This window comes from Hordeum vulgare, chromosome 6H, assembly GCF_904849725.1.
Source record: "Hordeum vulgare subsp. vulgare chromosome 6H, MorexV3_pseudomolecules_assembly, whole genome shotgun sequence".
NCBI lineage: Eukaryota > Viridiplantae > Streptophyta > Magnoliopsida > Poales > Poaceae > Hordeum > Hordeum vulgare.
Window position 1 is genome coordinate 31,678,890 of NC_058523.1, and position 17,004 is coordinate 31,695,893.

General features: G+C 41.0%; 1 protein-coding gene across 1 annotated transcript; it reads left to right on the forward strand.

Annotated features, from left to right (window-relative positions):
* Nucleotides 1-565: 565 nt before the first annotated feature.
* Nucleotides 566-7,317, forward strand: LOC123402399 (calcium-dependent protein kinase 4). The gene is made up of 12 exons (XM_045096316.1): nucleotides 566-1,056; nucleotides 2,524-2,654; nucleotides 3,153-3,194; nucleotides 3,385-3,496; nucleotides 3,600-3,678; nucleotides 3,794-3,963; nucleotides 4,872-4,998; nucleotides 5,665-5,780; nucleotides 5,872-5,979; nucleotides 6,061-6,123; nucleotides 6,213-6,386; nucleotides 6,841-7,317. The coding sequence occupies exons 1-12, from the start codon at nucleotides 814-816 to the stop codon at nucleotides 6,997-6,999; spliced, it is 1,524 nt and encodes a 507-aa protein (XP_044952251.1). The 5' UTR covers nucleotides 566-813; the 3' UTR covers nucleotides 7,000-7,317.
* The last annotated feature ends 9,687 nt before the right edge of the window (nucleotides 7,318-17,004 follow it).

Below are 17,004 nucleotides of genomic sequence, written 5' to 3' on the forward strand. Positions count from 1 at the left end.
CAACAACACCTTGTTCATAATCAGAAAACACTGACTATCTTTGATCAACTGGCTAGCCAACTAGAGGCTTGCTAGGGACAGTGTTTTGTCTATGTATTTACACATGTAAATGAGTCTTCATTCAATACAATTATAGCATAGATAATAAACGATTATCTTGATACAGAAATTATAATAATAACTATATTTATTATTGCCTCTAAGGCATAATTCCAACATAGACTAGTACACACGGTTTTGTTTTTCTATTTATGGCCAGAAAAACAGAAAGCAGTTCCGTCCGACAAAAAAAGCAACAATAGCTCACCGATCGGTGCTCTATACCGTGGACATAACCATCATTTTAGCCATCCAATCACAAGTTGATCCTCGACATCAAACTAAACTATCCTCGGTGTCGTTGTAACTTATGCTAAACCGGTTTCGCAAAAAAGAAAAAATAACTTGAGCTAATGGGAGGAAAATTACCCCAAGGGAAACAACGAGGTTCCAAGAGGAAGGGGGAAGAAAAGGTGTGAAAGAGGTGTGTTGACAATGGGAGGCAAGGCAGGCAGTTTGACGGTTTGACTGACTGACCTTCTTCTTCCCCTCTCGCTGTCTCCCTCCTCCTTCCTCCGCTCCCCCCTCACCTTCCCCTCCACCTTCCTCCTCCCCCCTCCCCCACCCGACCCAAACCCTCCTCCTCCGCCTGCCCCGCGCCTATATACCTCGCCCGCGCCCTCCCTATGCTGAGCTCCCACCCCCGAACCCCCGCGCCCCCGACGACGACGACGGCGGCGACGACCACCCTCCCGACGACCAGGACCAGGCATCATGGGCGCCTGCCTGTCCTCCTCCAAGCAGGAGGCGCGGCGGCGGCGGCCGCGGGGCGGCAAGGCAGAGGAGAAGGCCGCGGCGGCGGGGGCCCCCGCGGTGGAGTTCGGCTACGACCGGGACTTCGACGGCAGGTACGAGGTCGGCCGCCTGCTCGGCCACGGCCAGTTCGGCTACACCTTCGCCGCCGTCGACCGCCTCTCCGGGGACCGCGTCGCCGTCAAGCGCATCGACAAGGCCAAGGTCCGTCCCCGAGGATTTTTTTTTTTTGCCCCGCATCTGCAGCTCGGTTCCGTTCCGTTCCCCGCGGTCTTTCGTTTCGTCGAGGGGGTTGCGACGGAATCAGTCGTCGCCGCCTCCGCCGGTCGTCTGACAGTCGGGCGATTCGTTCGGCCAGCTTGAGATCGCCCGGCTCGTCGATTCAGCGGCGTTGCGCAGATTTAGACTTCACAAGATAGATTATTACAAGGGGCATGAGGTTGCTGAATGCTGCTGCTGTCTCTGATGATGATATGTGGAGGGTGGTCTGCCCTCCGTGTCGGCAAGGCCCTACGGCCTTCCTATCGTCAATTCATCGCTAGGTGCAGCTGCCCACTTTCCTTTTTGAGGGGTCCAGTGCATGAGTGAAGCCCATCTTCGCGGGTTCCTTCCTGGTTTGGCACTTGAGGCTAGTTGTTCACCATGCCAATTTTGCTCCTGAAAATGGTACCAGTACCTGTACTTCTCCCCGGAATGGTGAAGACTAACTGTTTACGCAGATGCTTCGTCTTTTTGATTTCGTAGGGAGAATTGTCATGGTTGCGTAGTAGTTGTTTGTACGCTACTTTGTCAGCCTCTCTTGTTTCTGTTAGGAACTCGTCAAGCGCCATTTCTGTGAAATACGTTTCACATGGAGCTCCAGTTTGCGTCTAGTGTATATGTATTCGTTTCCAACCTTGATTCTAGTTTTGATATTACTTTTTGCCGTCTTTACGGATACTTTGGTGTAGGTGTTCATTTAGGATAGCTTATCTTTTTGCTCCTGGTAAGCTCACCAACCATTTCCTGGAGTGGACAATGTCTCCTTGGCTTCTTCCATGTTATGGACAGATGACATTGTCTTCATTCCACTCAGTTTTGACCTGGGAATGCATGTATCAATGAACACGGTGTTGGTACCAACAAAGACTTTGTATGTTGGTTCAAGCGACAGTGTTGCTTTATTATTTTCTACTAAAAATGCAAAGCCATGGAGGGAAATTTCAATCACCACGGAATCTTAAATGACTTCATTAGTAAATTCGTGTCGTAGGTATGCTAGAAACATTGGCCATTCATTCTGTGGCAGAATGCATAACAATTGAAAGTTGACCGCAGGATACCTTGTGAAAGTCGTACTGACTATTGATTATTAACCTTCTGTGGAAATTACACCTCTTATTCCAAAGGAAAGAAAATGTAGCACCTGCACGCTATGTTGTGTACTATAATAATAACTAATGAAAACATAATTACTTCACTGCATGAATGCTAATTGCCCATGGTTCTATAAATCATTATCCTCTATTATAAATAGATACTGTGTTGACTCTTGTTCAGCTAATGTTCATCCATGCAACTAATTGGAGTCTTGGATACGTGCAGTGTATAATTACATGTTTACATCTGTTTGCTATGCATCATCTTTGGAATGTGTGATCAACACAATTATATTTATGGATTTTATAACAGATGACCCGACCTGTTGCTGTGGAAGACGTAAAGAGAGAAGTGAAGATTCTTAAAGCCCTTAAAGGCCATGAGAACATTGTTCACTTCGACAATGCATTCGAGGACGATTCATACGTGTATATTGTGATGGAGTAAGTAGTCTTGTACTTATTTAGCAGAATTTTCTCTCAGTAACATTTAATGATGTGATGGTCTGCAGATTTAAAGGTGTTATTTTGCCACAATTATCGAAACAAATTATGATATCTTGTTCCTAGAGTCACAGGCATGCACTTGCTGAAATTTTCCTACTAAATCCTAGTAATTCTGTCTTCTCCTCAGATGGATTAAGTTTCTATTCCTCATAACACTGTGGGTAGACAAGCTGTATTGTCTATCTATCTTTTACATTATAATATATGAATGTGTATAGTGTAATGAAATGCTCAAATTGTGAGCGCACTTACTCATGTATGTTTTGAACTCTTTGCAGTTTCCTTGCATTGTATCACAAATATTTGGTTAGCATATATCATGATCTATTGGGCTATCGCACTTAGGGATATTCGGAGTTCTTTCTTTTAAAAGCATAATCATTCCTATGCCCTAGTACCAAGTACTAAGTCTTGCTTCTTTGCCTTTTCTTGCAGACTTTGCGAAGGTGGTGAACTATTGGACCGAATTTTGGCAAAGTAAGATCAGATATATTCTGCTTTTCTTGTTCCATATATCATCTTCACTTCTGGTGCCATTCGGTTGCTAGATTTAGTGGCGTCTTTTAGTTCCCACAAATTTTAGCCTTGATGTTCTTGGTCTCCTCATTAATCACTTTTTGGTTGTGAAAACAATAACCAGTTCTCATTAGCATTTTTCTTTTGACAGAAAAAACAGCCGCTATAGTGAGAAAGATGCTGCAGTAGTGGTGCGGCAGATGCTCAAAGTGGCTGCTGAGTGTCATCTACGTGGGTTAGTCCACCGAGATATGAAGCCTGAGGTAAAAATTGGTCGGTTTTGATATCTTGGCACTTAGCGTACAGTTTTGGTGATACTTCACTACTTCTCAGGTCATGTAAGAATGTGCCTATTTTCCTTCCCAGAACTTCCTTTTCAAATCAACTAAGGAGGACTCGCCTCTGAAGGCAACAGATTTTGGTTTGTCAGACTTCATAAAACCAGGTGCCTACTTCAATATCTTTTGTATACGTGCATCATTGTTATGTGTATCATGTTGCATCAAATCTTAACTCGATAATTGCTCTGGCTCATACATCTTTTAAATGCATGATTACAGGGAAGAAGTTCCGTGATATAGTTGGCAGTGCCTATTATGTTGCACCAGAAGTATTAAAACGGCGGTCTGGACCTGAGTCGGATGTTTGGAGCATAGGAGTTATAACTTACATTTTGCTCTGTGGGAGGCGCCCCTTTTGGGATAAAACAGAGGACGGTATATTCAAGGAGGTAAATGGATTATCTTGCATTGATTATGCTTCCATGTAAAATGTGCTTGGTGACTGTGGTGAGCTTTATCGTAGTGTTTTCAGTGAACTGACGAAATGGAGAAGCTGTGTTTTTTGCAACTTTTTCACTATGTAATGTAGCAATGTTACCTTATTAAGTGTTAAACTTAAACATGTCCAGTCTCTGCTCTTTAGGCAATTTCTGTAGTAGCTGTTCCCTGCCAATTTGTTTGACACAATGCAGTCTTAAATTGTATAGTCCTTCCCCAGACCCCACCTGGTGTGGGAGCTTCTAGCACTGGGTCTGTCCTTTTAATGCAGTCTTAAATTGCCTACCATCATTTGGACGTGTTAATGTATAACTGTAAGCCATCTCAGAAATGAATATATAAAAATAGGGTCCACTTACATGTATAAATGCACAATCTATGGCGCCAATCCTCTCGCAATCTGTGCATAGCTGCTGGTATAGCTACTGGGAAATTTCATCCTAGGATTATCCATGTTAAATGTATGGTATATTGCCTTAGTTTCAGACAGGCACCTAAACTTAGAAATTTATAGTACTACCTCCTGGTATTATTTTTCCAGCCAACTTAGGTTGTAACTATTTTAAAAACATGACTAAATATGCTGGGTATTAAAAAAAAAGAACAATTTGCTGCCTTTCCTACTGGCTTGCTAGAAAGTCTGGCCCCACATGCCATGACAGAACATTTTAAGTTAATTTAGAAAATAACCATTAAGTTAAAAATTTACTCACCAGTAAAAAGGTGTTGGATAATATGCTCATCCACTTCAATCTACTGTCATTTTTTTTTGTAAATATTTCTATGCATGTACATCAGCAAAGACAAAATCTTGATAGAATACATGATCTTATGCATTCTATTAATTTCTCATAATCAGGTTCTACGAAACAAGCCTGATTTTCGTAAGAGACCTTGGCCAAGCATCAGTTCAAGTGCTAAAGATTTTGTTAAAAAATTACTGGTGAAGAACCCAAGGGCGAGATTGACAGCAGCTCAAGCTCTCTGTAAGTTCCATTATAATGTCAATACTTTACTATTGTATCCATGATGCTTAGGGTTGCTGTTTCGCCTATTCTTGTTTTCTGCGTGAGCAAACACACATGCATAGTGCCAAAAAAGAATGCACATGAGTACGTCTGCAATCTGCATGCTAAGTGCTGTGCACATACAGCCTGAGGACAATTCTGTCTTCCATCACGAAATCTTCTGTCATTTTCAAAATATGATGCTAGAATCAGATGTTGCATTTTGATTTCGGAAGTAACAAAGTCCTCTAACAAAAGAAGCCTTATGAAATCGAAAACTGCATGTGGGTTATTAAGTTTTATTTAGTGACCTCAGACACTGGATGTCTGCTGCAATACCTTTTTTCTTGGATGTATCTTATTGGAGTTTATTTGATTGTAGAAAGTCACTTAGTGTTAACATGTACTCCCTCTTTTTATTTACTCTGCATATTAGCTTTGTCCTAAGTCGAACTTTAAAGTTTGACCAACTTTATAAAGTTTATAAAGTTCGACTGAAGAGAAAACTAATATGCGTTGTAAATAAAAACAGAGGGAGTAGCTTACACTTTTTAAACATAAATTTATGAAGAGAATTGCAGCAAGAATGTGTAGTACTCACCGTCTGTCATGTTTACTAATTCTGACTGTGCTTGACATGATTAGCACATCCATGGGTGAGAGAAGGAGGAGATGCATCTGAGATCCCTGTCGATATATCTGTACTGTACAACATGCGCCAATTTGTCAAGTACAGCCGTTTTAAGCAATTTGCGCTGCGGGTAATTATTGTGGTCTCATTTTTTTTTTTGAAACGTGGTCCCTTAGGGCCTCTCATTTTATTCCTTACATTATTGTCCCATTGACTTTCAGGCTTTAGCAAGTACAGTCAATGAGGAAGAGCTAGCAGATCTAAAGGACCAATTTGATGCAATTGACGTTGATAAAAGTGGATCAATTAGCATTGAAGAAATGCGGCATGTAAGATTTAGAGTCCTTTTTATATGAGAACGTTTTGCACTGGTACTGGATGGTGCTGACGATCTTTGTATGTTTCAATAGGCCCTTGCGAAGGATCTTCCCTGGAGATTGAAGGGCCCTCGTGTTCTCGAGATCATTCAAGCGGTAAGCTTTGAGAAGCTTCTTTTCGGTCTCCCTTTTATTTCACAGCAAGCAGTTGACATAACCTCAACTAATCTTATTTTGTATGGTAGATTGACAGCAACACGGATGGCCTTGTCGACTTCAAAGAGTTTGTTGCGGCAACTCTCCACATACATCAGATGGCTGAGCTGGACTCTGAAAGGTGGGGCTTGCGCTGCCAAGCTGCTTTCAGCAAATTTGATTTGGATGGTGATGGATACATCACCCCCGATGAACTTAGAATGGTAAGTTCTCATTCCTATTGTGTTCATGTTGGTTCTTAAATTCACGCATCATGTCACATGATCCATTTTGCACTTTTTTCTCATGAATGGTGAGTTTGGCTCGACTTAATCTGGATGAGACGTTCCATATTGTGCTTTGCTTCCAATTATCTGGTTCTTCATATTCAGTGAATGAAGTAATTCCTTGAGTTTGAGCATAGAAATTAAGATTTTTCCACCATAAAAAGAAAGTATATATGCATCGGGTTGTAGTCCATTCAGGTACATTCCAAGATTTGAAGGCTATTTGATTGTCCAAGTTGCATGCTTCGGCATTTATATTTCTACTACTACTATTCAGAGCCTAAGTATATATATTTACCGAGACAGACCAAACGGTATACCAACAACCGCAGCATAGAAACTGTAAAGTAACCGGTAGCGTTCTCACATGTGATTTTCCTCCAACTTGCAGCACACGGGCTTAAAGGGATCCATCGAGCCATTGCTGGAGGAGGCCGACATCGACAAGGACGGGCGGATAAGCCTGTCCGAGTTCCGCAAACTCCTACGAACCGCAAGCATGAGCAACCTGCCGAGCCCGTCCGGAGTTCCGAATCCCCAGGCTCTGTGAGAATTGGCAAGGGGCATCTATAGGGGGGAGACGGTGTGGGTACACTAGAGTTTATTTCTTCTTCTTTCGTGCTGTTTTCTTCGTTCCGTGCGATGTGAGGGTTTCTGATTTGTTAGCATCCAGGTTCTGTGTGCAGTCAGTGGTAAGGGTTAGAGATAAGTCTCAAGGTAAATATTTTCGGAGTGTGGAAGGCCCCAAATCGCTTCTTGTACAGTGGTCCATGCTACTGTTCTGTGCTACGCAGGATGATGCTATTTTCCCTGTCTGAACAGAATCATTTTGTGGCCTTGGTTGCACAGAAAAATTGTGACTTGGATACTTGCATATATTTTTCAGATTTTTTAGAAATCAAAAGGTTTGATTTTTTTTTTTCAAAAATAAAGGGTTTCATGGAGCCCCGTCACCAAAACGGCCCACTCCAAATTGAGTACCTAACAAAAGAACAGCAAAATGACAAGAGTTCAGCCCAAAATGGCAGTAGATACAAAATGAAAAGGAGCTCAAAATGGCAACAAACTATAAGAATACTCTCGGGGAGTGGGTGCCTCAAAATATAGTGGTTGTGGGTATAGAAAAGGTAGAAGAACATAACTCGTGAAGAAGATATTCAGTTCGCCCAGCATGCCATTCAATTTGCTTCAAGTCGAGCTTAATGTTCAACTAGTTTAGCCATCTCCTTATCCAAATCATATCTGCCAAATTTAATTTGGAAATGCCAAATTCAGAAATTATGCATTTTCCAAAAAACACACACACATAATTTTCCATTTTCATTTCCTTATTGTTTATGAAGTATTTGATTCCAAAGAAGCTCTAGCCCCCCTCTAAAATTTCTTTTAAACTTCATATTGATATGCAGCTGTCTCTTTTGTCGGGTTGCGCCCCCACCCCCCAGCTCGATGACGGCGAGGACGGGCTTGATGATGGCGTGGATAAGGAAGTTGTTGGGAACGTAGCATTAAACTAATTTTTTTTTCTACGAAACATCCAAGATCTACTCCAGGAGATGTATAGCAGCGAGAGGGGGGGAGTTTGCTTACGTACCATCGTTCCCTTGTAGACCGTTAAACGGAATCATATATTACGCGATTGACATAATCGTATTCTTCACGATCCAATTACGATCCGATCTGTCGCAGCGCTGAACGGAGGACACCTGCACGTTCAGCACACGTGTGGTTCGATGATGTCTCCGCCTCTTTGATCCAACAAGCGAGGCGGAGAAAAAGATGGGATATTGACTAGCACGACGACGTGGTGGAGATGGTGGTGCAGTGCCAGCAGGGCTTCGCTAAGTGCCTCAGGAACACCGAACGAGGAAGAACGGGAGAGACGGGGGAAGGGATGTGATGCGTCCATACGTCTCCAACGTATCTACTTTATCAAACATTTTTGCTCTTGTATTGGACTCAAATTTACATGATTTGAATGAAACTAATCCGGACTGACTACCATGGTGTTTTTTGTGCAGAAATAAAAGTTCTCGGAATTGGACGAAGCTTTTTGGAGATTTTTTCTAGAAAATATAAAAAATACTGGAGTGAAGACCCACCAGAGGGGGGCCACCTGTTGGTGCCAAGCCAAGAGGACGCGCCTACCCCTTTGGATGCGTCCTGTTTGCTTGGGACCACCTCGTGGCTCCGCAGACCCTAATTCCACTCCTATAAATTCCTATTTTCGGAGAAAAATAAATAAGAGAGAAGATTTCATCGTGTTTTACGAGACGGAGCCGCCGCCACTTCCTATTCTTCCTCGGGAGGGCTGATCTGGAGTCCGTTTGGGGCTCCGGAGTGGGGGATTCATCGCCGTCGTCATCATCAACCCTTCTCCATCAACACCATCACGATGCTCACCACTCAGAGTGAGTAATTCCTTTGTAGGCTTGCTTGATGGTGATGGTATTGGATGATATTTGTCATGTAATCGAGTTATTTTGATAGGGTTTGATCCCTAGTATCCACTATGTTCTGAGATTGATGTTGCTACGACTTTGCTATGCTTAGTGCTGGTCACTAGGGCCCAAGTGCCATGATTTTAGATCTGAACCTTTTATATTTTCATGAATATGAGAGTGTTTTGGATCCTATCTTGCAAATTATATGCACCTATTACGTGTCTTGATCCACATACCCCAAGGTGACAATAATTGGATTCTTTTCGGTAATTACCATAGTTTGAGGAGTTCATGTATTCACTATGTATTAATGCTTTGTCCCGGTTCTCTATTAAAAGGAGTACTTAATATCCCTTAGTTTCCTTATGGACCCTGCTGCCACGGGAGGGTAGCACAAAACATGTCATTCAAGTTCTTATTATAAGCACATATGACTATATTCAAAATACATGCTTACAGTACATTGATGAATTGGAGCTAGTTCTGTGTCGCTCTAGTATTTAACTGTTACATGATGAATGTCATCCAATATACACACTTATCCATCACCGATCCAAATGCTTACGCTTTCATATACTGAATCTTGATAAGTTACTATTGCTTCTACTATTGTTACAATCACTACAAAAATATTGATGTTACCGTTACTACTACTATTTTTTGGTGCTACTAAAGCTTTTACTAACGAGAGATATCCTAGGTGTGGTTGAATTGACAACTCAACTGCTAGACCAATAAATATTCTTTGGATCCCCTTGTGTGGAATCAATAAATTAAGGTGTAATACTATCCACAAACACTGTTGTGATCCCCTACACTTGTGGGTTATCGAGACTATTTTCTCGTGCCGTTACCGGGGAGCATAGCTCTCTTTATTGTGTTCAATTAAGGATATCTAATTATCACTATGAAGAATCTGGAAGATACTAGCACTAACATCATACTCTTAGATGAGGGGAAGTAAGGAACTGCCATCTAGCTCTGCTTTTGATTCATCTACTATTTTGAATCAGCTTATGACACCACCACTTGCTACTCGTTCTGATATGTTGCAAGAAATTGATGATGCTACTTCTAAATTTCATCAAACTTATGATGATGCTACTGCTATGCTTGATAAAACTGAAACTGTGCCACTTGGTGAATTAGTTGATGCACATATTGCTATAACTATAGAAACTGAAAATGCCAAAATTGATGAAAACTATGGTTCAGCTATTATGCCTAGCTCTCCTAATAGATATGATATGCCTGATGTACCTAAGGGTTATGGTATGGACGGGGAGATAGATAGAGACTTTCTTGCTTGCAATGATAGAGAGGATTTGAGAATAATGTTACAGAAACTGAAATAAAAATGTATGATCGAGAAAATGAAACATGATCCTAAATTTGTTACTTCTCAAAGATTTGTTACTAATAAGGATTATGAGTTCTCTATTGATACTGAGTTAATTACCATACTAGAATCTAATCCTTTTCATGGCTATGAAACTGAAACTATTGTGGAACACCTTACCAAGATGCATGATATTGCTACTCTGTTTGTTCATGAGGAAAATATGCGCTATTACTATATACTTAAGCCTTTTTCCTTTCTCACTAAAGATGATGCTAAGAAATGGTTTCTTAGTCTTGCTCCTAGTTGTGTGCATATCCCCTAGGATATGATTCACTACTTCTTTGAAAAAAAAAATCATGCTTATAAGAAACAAGTTGCTTTACAAGAAAATTTTGACTTTGTGCAAATCAAAGAAGAGAATCTCCCTCAAGCTTGGGGAAGGCTTGTCTAGCTACTTAAAGCTTTGCCTGATCATTCACTTAAGAAAAGTGAAATACTTGATATCTTTTATAATGGACTAACTCATGCTTCTAGGGACTACGTAGACAGTTGTGGTGGTTGTGTTTTCACGGAACGAACTATTGGACAAGCTGAAGAATTATTGAATAATATATTGAGAAATATTGACGATTGGACACTTCCTGAACGAGCGTTGGAAGCTATCCAAAATAAGAAAGGTATTTTATTCCCATGTCTAGAAGATATGCAAGAAGCCAAGAGAACTATGAAAGAAAAGGTATTAACTCTGAAGATGTCAAGAATTTACCACCTATTGAAAAAGTACATGGACTTGATATCCCTACACAGGTAATAGGGGTAAATTCTCCCCATAGGTTTGATGAAAGTGATATACCTTACACTAAAACTCCTAGTCAATGCATGTATGAAATTTAATAATTACATTGTTGAGCAAGAGCATTTTAATAATTATGTTAAAATATCAATTACAATGCTATGATGATTGATAGCTTGAGTGACTTAATGTTTAGAATTGCTAATGATGTTAAAGGTCTAGGTAAACATGCTTCCATGGTTCATACTTAACTAGACCAAGTTACCAAGTCACAAAATGGTTTGCTTGCTGAAATGAATGATAACACGAATGATCATGATGTTAGAGTAATGACTGGAGGAGGTAGAATGACTGAGGAACCTCTCTATCCAGAAGGCCATCCTAAAATAATTGAACAATATTTTGAGAGAATTAATGATGATGCACCTAGTATTTCTAAAAAGAAAAAGAAAAGGAACAATGATAAGGTTTTACATGCTTCTAGTGAACCTGTTAAAGAAAAACCTATCAAGAATCTTGATGATGTTTCTATCTCTGATGATGAGACACAACCTGGTAGTGAACATTCACCTAGTGATAATGATAATGATAATGATAATAATGGTGTTAACGTAGATGCTCAATTAGATAATGATAAAGAACATGATAATGATGTGGAATAGAATTTCCTGAAGATCTTGATAACCCACATCCTAAAAATAAATTTTATGATAAGAGAGACTTTGTTGCTAGAAATCATGGTAGAGAAAGAGAGCCATGGGTTCAGAAATCTATGCCATTCCCTCGTAAGCCTTCTAAGGGTAAGGACGAGGAGGGTTTTGAGGGCTTTGCTGAAATGATTAGACCTGTCTTTTTGCGCATTCGTTTGAATGGTATTTTGAAGATGCCTCCATATGCTAAGTATATGAAAGATATCATTACCAATAAAAGAAATATACCTGAAACTAAAATTGCCACCATGCTTGCTAATTATTGTTTTGATAGTGGAGTGCCTAAGAAGTTGGGAGATCATGGTATACCCACAATACCCTGCTCTATTAAACGAAGTTATGTTAAAACTGCCTTATGTGATCTGGGAGCTGGTGTTAGTGTTATGCCTTTCTCTTTATACAAAAGACTAGATTTGAATAAGTTTACACCTACTAAAATATCTTTGCAAATGGATGATAAATCCAATGCTCTACCTATGGGAATTTGTGAGGACGTGCCTCTTGTGGTTGCAAATGTTAATATCCTAATAAACTTTGTTATCCTTGATATGCTCGAGGACGACAACATGGCAATTATCCTTGGTAGACCCTTTCTAAATACTGCAGTGGTTGTTATTGATTACACAAAAAGCAAAGTTACTTTTCATGTCAATGGGAAACAACATACAATGCACTTTTCAAAGAAACAAGCTTCGGAAAATAGTACTAATAACATTGAGCAAGTGACTACAATTACTATTGGAGGGTTTAAATATCATCTACCTACTACCAAGAAGAAATATGATATTATCATTGTTTGGGATATGCAAATCCCCATTGAGGTAACTTAGTGTTATACGAAAATTCTTTGGTTTCATGTCAATTGGAAATGGTTTGTTAATAAGACTTGATCAACCTTATTAATGGATCCTTTTTGAGAGGCACGTGGTCGATGAATTCAGTAAGCACAACTTTTTGTAATTATAGTTTACTATTTTTTACTCTTAGTTTAATAAAATAAAATACCATGATTATCCTATTTTATGAATTACACGTGCATTAAAAAATGGCCCCATAATAAAGTGCTCTGAATGTTGCAAAAGTTTTACATTATTGTTTTTGGATTATTTAAGAATTTTTGGAGGTGAAAACACCGCGGGGGTGCACCCGTTGGTGCCAAGAAACCAGTGCACGCCTAGCCCCACTCGGCATGCCCTGATGGCTTGGGGCCCCCACAAGGACCCCCTCACTTATCTCTTCAACCCACTCCTTGTCCTACCTCTAGAAAACATTATTGGTTGCTCTTTCCCTCGTGTTCTTGCTCCCAAACCTGAGATTTTTGATCTCCTTGCTCGGAACTCCATTTTCGAAAATGTTTAGAGGGATTGCTCCTTGTTATGTGACTCTTCCATTGCTCCAATTAGTTTTTTTGCTTTAGTGGATTATATTTTGCATACTTAGTTGCTCTTGGTGCTACTGAAAATGAGCTTGTGATACTTATGATCTGCGTTGGGTTTTTCCCCGAAGGGGAGGGGATGATGCAACATAGTAAATGTAAGTATTTACCTCAGTGAGTACCAAGGTTGTTGAAACAATAGGAGAACCATGCAATTTCCCGTCTTGAGTGCCTGCACAGAAAAGAACATACACTTGCACCCAACACGGGCAAGAGGGTTGTCAATCCCCTTGAACTCGTTACTTGCAAGCGATAAGTAGTGATAGATAGATAGTTTAAATATATTAAATATAAAAAATGGATAAAAATAGTAAGAGGCAGCGAGGTATTTAGATTTTTTAAAATATATTTATGAGGAGACCCGGGGGCCATATTTTCGCTAGAGGCTTCTCTCTCATAGAAATCATACGGTGGGTAAACAAATTACTGTTGGGCAAATGATAGAAAAGCGCATAGTTATGCAATATTTATTCATGGAAATGATCACACATATAGGCATACGTCCGTAAGCAAGTAGACCGACTTCTGCCTGCATATAGTACTATTACTCCATCCATCGACTCTTATCCAACATGCATCTAGAGTATTAAGTAAAAATAGAGTAATTCTTTGAGGATAATGACATGATGTAGACAAAGTAAATATAATTAATATGAATGAATCCCATCATTTTACCCTTAGTGGCAGCAATACAAGACGTGTCATGTCCCTTTTGTTGGAAATATTCCCAGAGGCAATAATAAATTGGTTATTATTATATTTCCTTGTTCACAATAATCGTTTATTATCCGTGCTAGAATTGTATTGATTGGAAACTCAAATACATGCGTGGATACATAGACAACACACTGTCCCTAGTGAGCCTCTAGTTGATGATCATCACCATGGATAGATCTTGTGTGTGCGTAGGAATTTTTTTGTTTCCCATGCGACGTTCCCCAACACCTTTGTGCCACTAGGATTGAGCACAACAAGATTAAACCCACCACAATGCACCTCTCCTAGTGAAGATAAATCAATCTAATTGTCCAAACCACATCGATAGACCGGAGAGAATTACGAAGCTATCACAATCATGCATATAAGAATTCATAGAATACTCAAATATTATTCATGAATAATCTGAACATATACCGACAATTCATCGAATCCCAACAAATGCACCACACAAGAGTGATTACATAAGATAGATCACTGTGGGAATCACGGTGATCTTGGCAATGAAGAATAAAGAGAGATAGATAGTCATCTAGGTACTAACTACGGACCCGTAGGTCTATGATAAACTACTCACACATCACCATGGGAGCATGAAGGTTGATGTAGAGGCCGTGAGTGATTGAACCCCCCTCTGACATGGCACGAGAATAGGGCTCCAGATGGGCACACGGCTGAACAAACACTTTCCACGACGGAAAAAGTGTTTTGGGAGGATCCCTAGGGTGTTTGGGATATATGTGAATTTATAGCACAGAGAACGAGGCTGGAGGAGCTGGGAGGTGGCCCCAAGCCATCAGGGTGCAGGCACCTCCCCAGGGCGCGCCCTGTTTGTTGGAAATATGCCCTAGAGGCAATAATACATTAGTTATTATTATATTTCTTTGTTCATGAAAATCATTTATTATCCATGCTAGAATTGTATTGATTGGAAACTCAAATACATGTGTGGATACATAGACGACACACTGTCCCTAGTGAGCCTCTAGTTGACTAGCTCGTTGATCAAAGATGGTCAAGGTTTCCTGGCCATAGACAAGTGTTGTCACTTGATGACGGGATCACATCATTAGGAGAATGATGTGATGGACAAGACCCAAACTATAAACGTAGCATGTGATCGTGTCATTTTGTTGCTATTGTTTTCTGCGTGTCAAGTATTCATTCCTATGACCATGAGATCATGTAACTCACTGACACCGGAGGGATGCCTTGTGTGTATCAAACGTCGCAACATTACTCGGTGACTATAAAGGTGCTCGACAGGTATCTCCGAAGGTGTCCGTTGAGTTAGCATGGATCAAGACTGGGATTTGTCACTCTGTGTGACGGAGAGGTATCTCGGGGCCCACTCGGTAATACAACATCACATATAAGCCTTGCAAGCAATGTGGCTAAAGTGTTAGTCACAGGATCTTGTATTACGGAACGAGTAAAGAGACTTGTCGGCAACAAGATTGAAATAGGTATAAGGATACCGACGATCAAATCTCGGGCAAGTAACATACCGAAGGACAAAGGGAATGGTATACGGGATTATATGAATCCTTGGCACAGAGGTTCAATCGATAAGATCTTCGTAGAATATGTAGGATCCAATATGGACATCCAGGTCCCTCTGTTGGATATTGACCGGGGAGTATCTGGGGTCACGTCTGCATAGTACTTGAACCCGCAGGGGCTGCACACTTAAGGTTCAGTGACGCTTCAGTATAGTTGAGTTATAGGTGTTGGTGACCGAAGGTTTGTTCAGAGTCCTGGATGAGATCACGGACGTCACGAGGGTTTCCGGAATGGTCCGAAAACGAAGATTGATATATAGGACTGTTTCATTTGGCCTCCGGAAAGATTTCGGGCATTACCGGCAGTGTACTGGAAGTGACGAATGGGTTCTGGGTTTTTACCGGGAGGCGTCCACCCACCCGGGAGTGAACCTAATAGCCCATGGGTGGCGTACTAGCCCTTAGTGGGCTGGTGTGGCCAGCCCAAGTGGGCTATTTTGGCTAAGAAAAAAAAATTAAGGAGAAAAGAAAAAAAAGAGGGAGGTGGGAAGGAAGGAAGGGACTCCTTCCCCAAACCGAATTGGAGTTGGAGTCCCTCCTCTCCCACTTCGGCCGACGCCCTAGGGGCTCCCTTGAGCCCCAAGGCTATCCCCTCCCCTCCTCCTATATATACTAGAGGTTTTAGGGTTTTTGAGACACAACTTTTGCCACGTGCAACCCTAAACCTCTACTTCGTAGTTCTTCCTCTAGATTGATTTTCTGCGGAGCTCGGGCGGAGCCCTACAGGAATAGATCATCACCATCACCGGCACGTCGTCACGCTGCCGGAGAACTCATCTACTTCCATGTATCTCTTGCTGGATCAAGAAGGCGGAGATCATCATCGAGTTGTACGTGTGCTGAACGCGGAGGTGCCGTTCGTTCGGTGCTAGATCGGGACAGATCGTGGGACGGCAGTGATTTGAATCACGAAGCTGTTCCACTACATCAACCGCATTTCTTAACGCTTCCCGCTTAGCGATCTATAAGGGTATGTGGATCCGATCTCCCTCTCGTAGATGATCATCACCATGATAGGTCTTCGTGTGCGTAGGAAATTGTTTGTTTCCCATGCAACGTTCCCCAACACTGTTGGCTTGGGGGCACCCCGTGTGCCCTTCGGTCTTCCTCCAAAGCTACGGGGTCTTTATTTGGTCCAGAAAATATCATCAAAAACTTTTGGGGTATTTGGAATTCGTTTGGTACAGTATTCCTCGAAAGCCAAAAACATGCAAAAAACAACAACTCACGCTTAGCACTGGGTTAATTGGTTAGTGTTTAAAAATAATATAAATCAGAAAGTAAATGACTACAAATCATCCTAGAATGATAATATAATAGCATGGGACACAAAAATTTATAGATATGTTGGAGACGTATCAGTATCCCCAAGATTAATTCCTGCTCGTCCTCGAGTAGGTAAATGATAAAAACAGAAATTTTGATGCGACATGCTACCCAACATGTAATCTCTTTCACATACGATCATTGAGAAATAATTCATTAACAAACATTAACATAGTAATATCCATTAACATAGGTGGAAGGACGTGGATGTCGCCTAGAGGGTGGG

Bases quoted from the DNA above. Each gene is read 5' to 3' on its own strand.
- LOC123402399 (XM_045096316.1), top strand. From the start codon at position 814: ATGGGCGCCTGCCTGTCCTCCTCCAAGCAGGAGGCGCGGCGGCGGCGG. The intron at 1,057-2,523 runs GTCCGTCCCCGA...ATTTTATAACAG, and splicing joins AGCGCATCGACAAGGCCAAG to ATGACCCGACCTGTTGCTGT. The intron at 3,964-4,871 runs GTAAATGGATTA...TCTCATAATCAG, and splicing joins AGGACGGTATATTCAAGGAG to GTTCTACGAAACAAGCCTGA.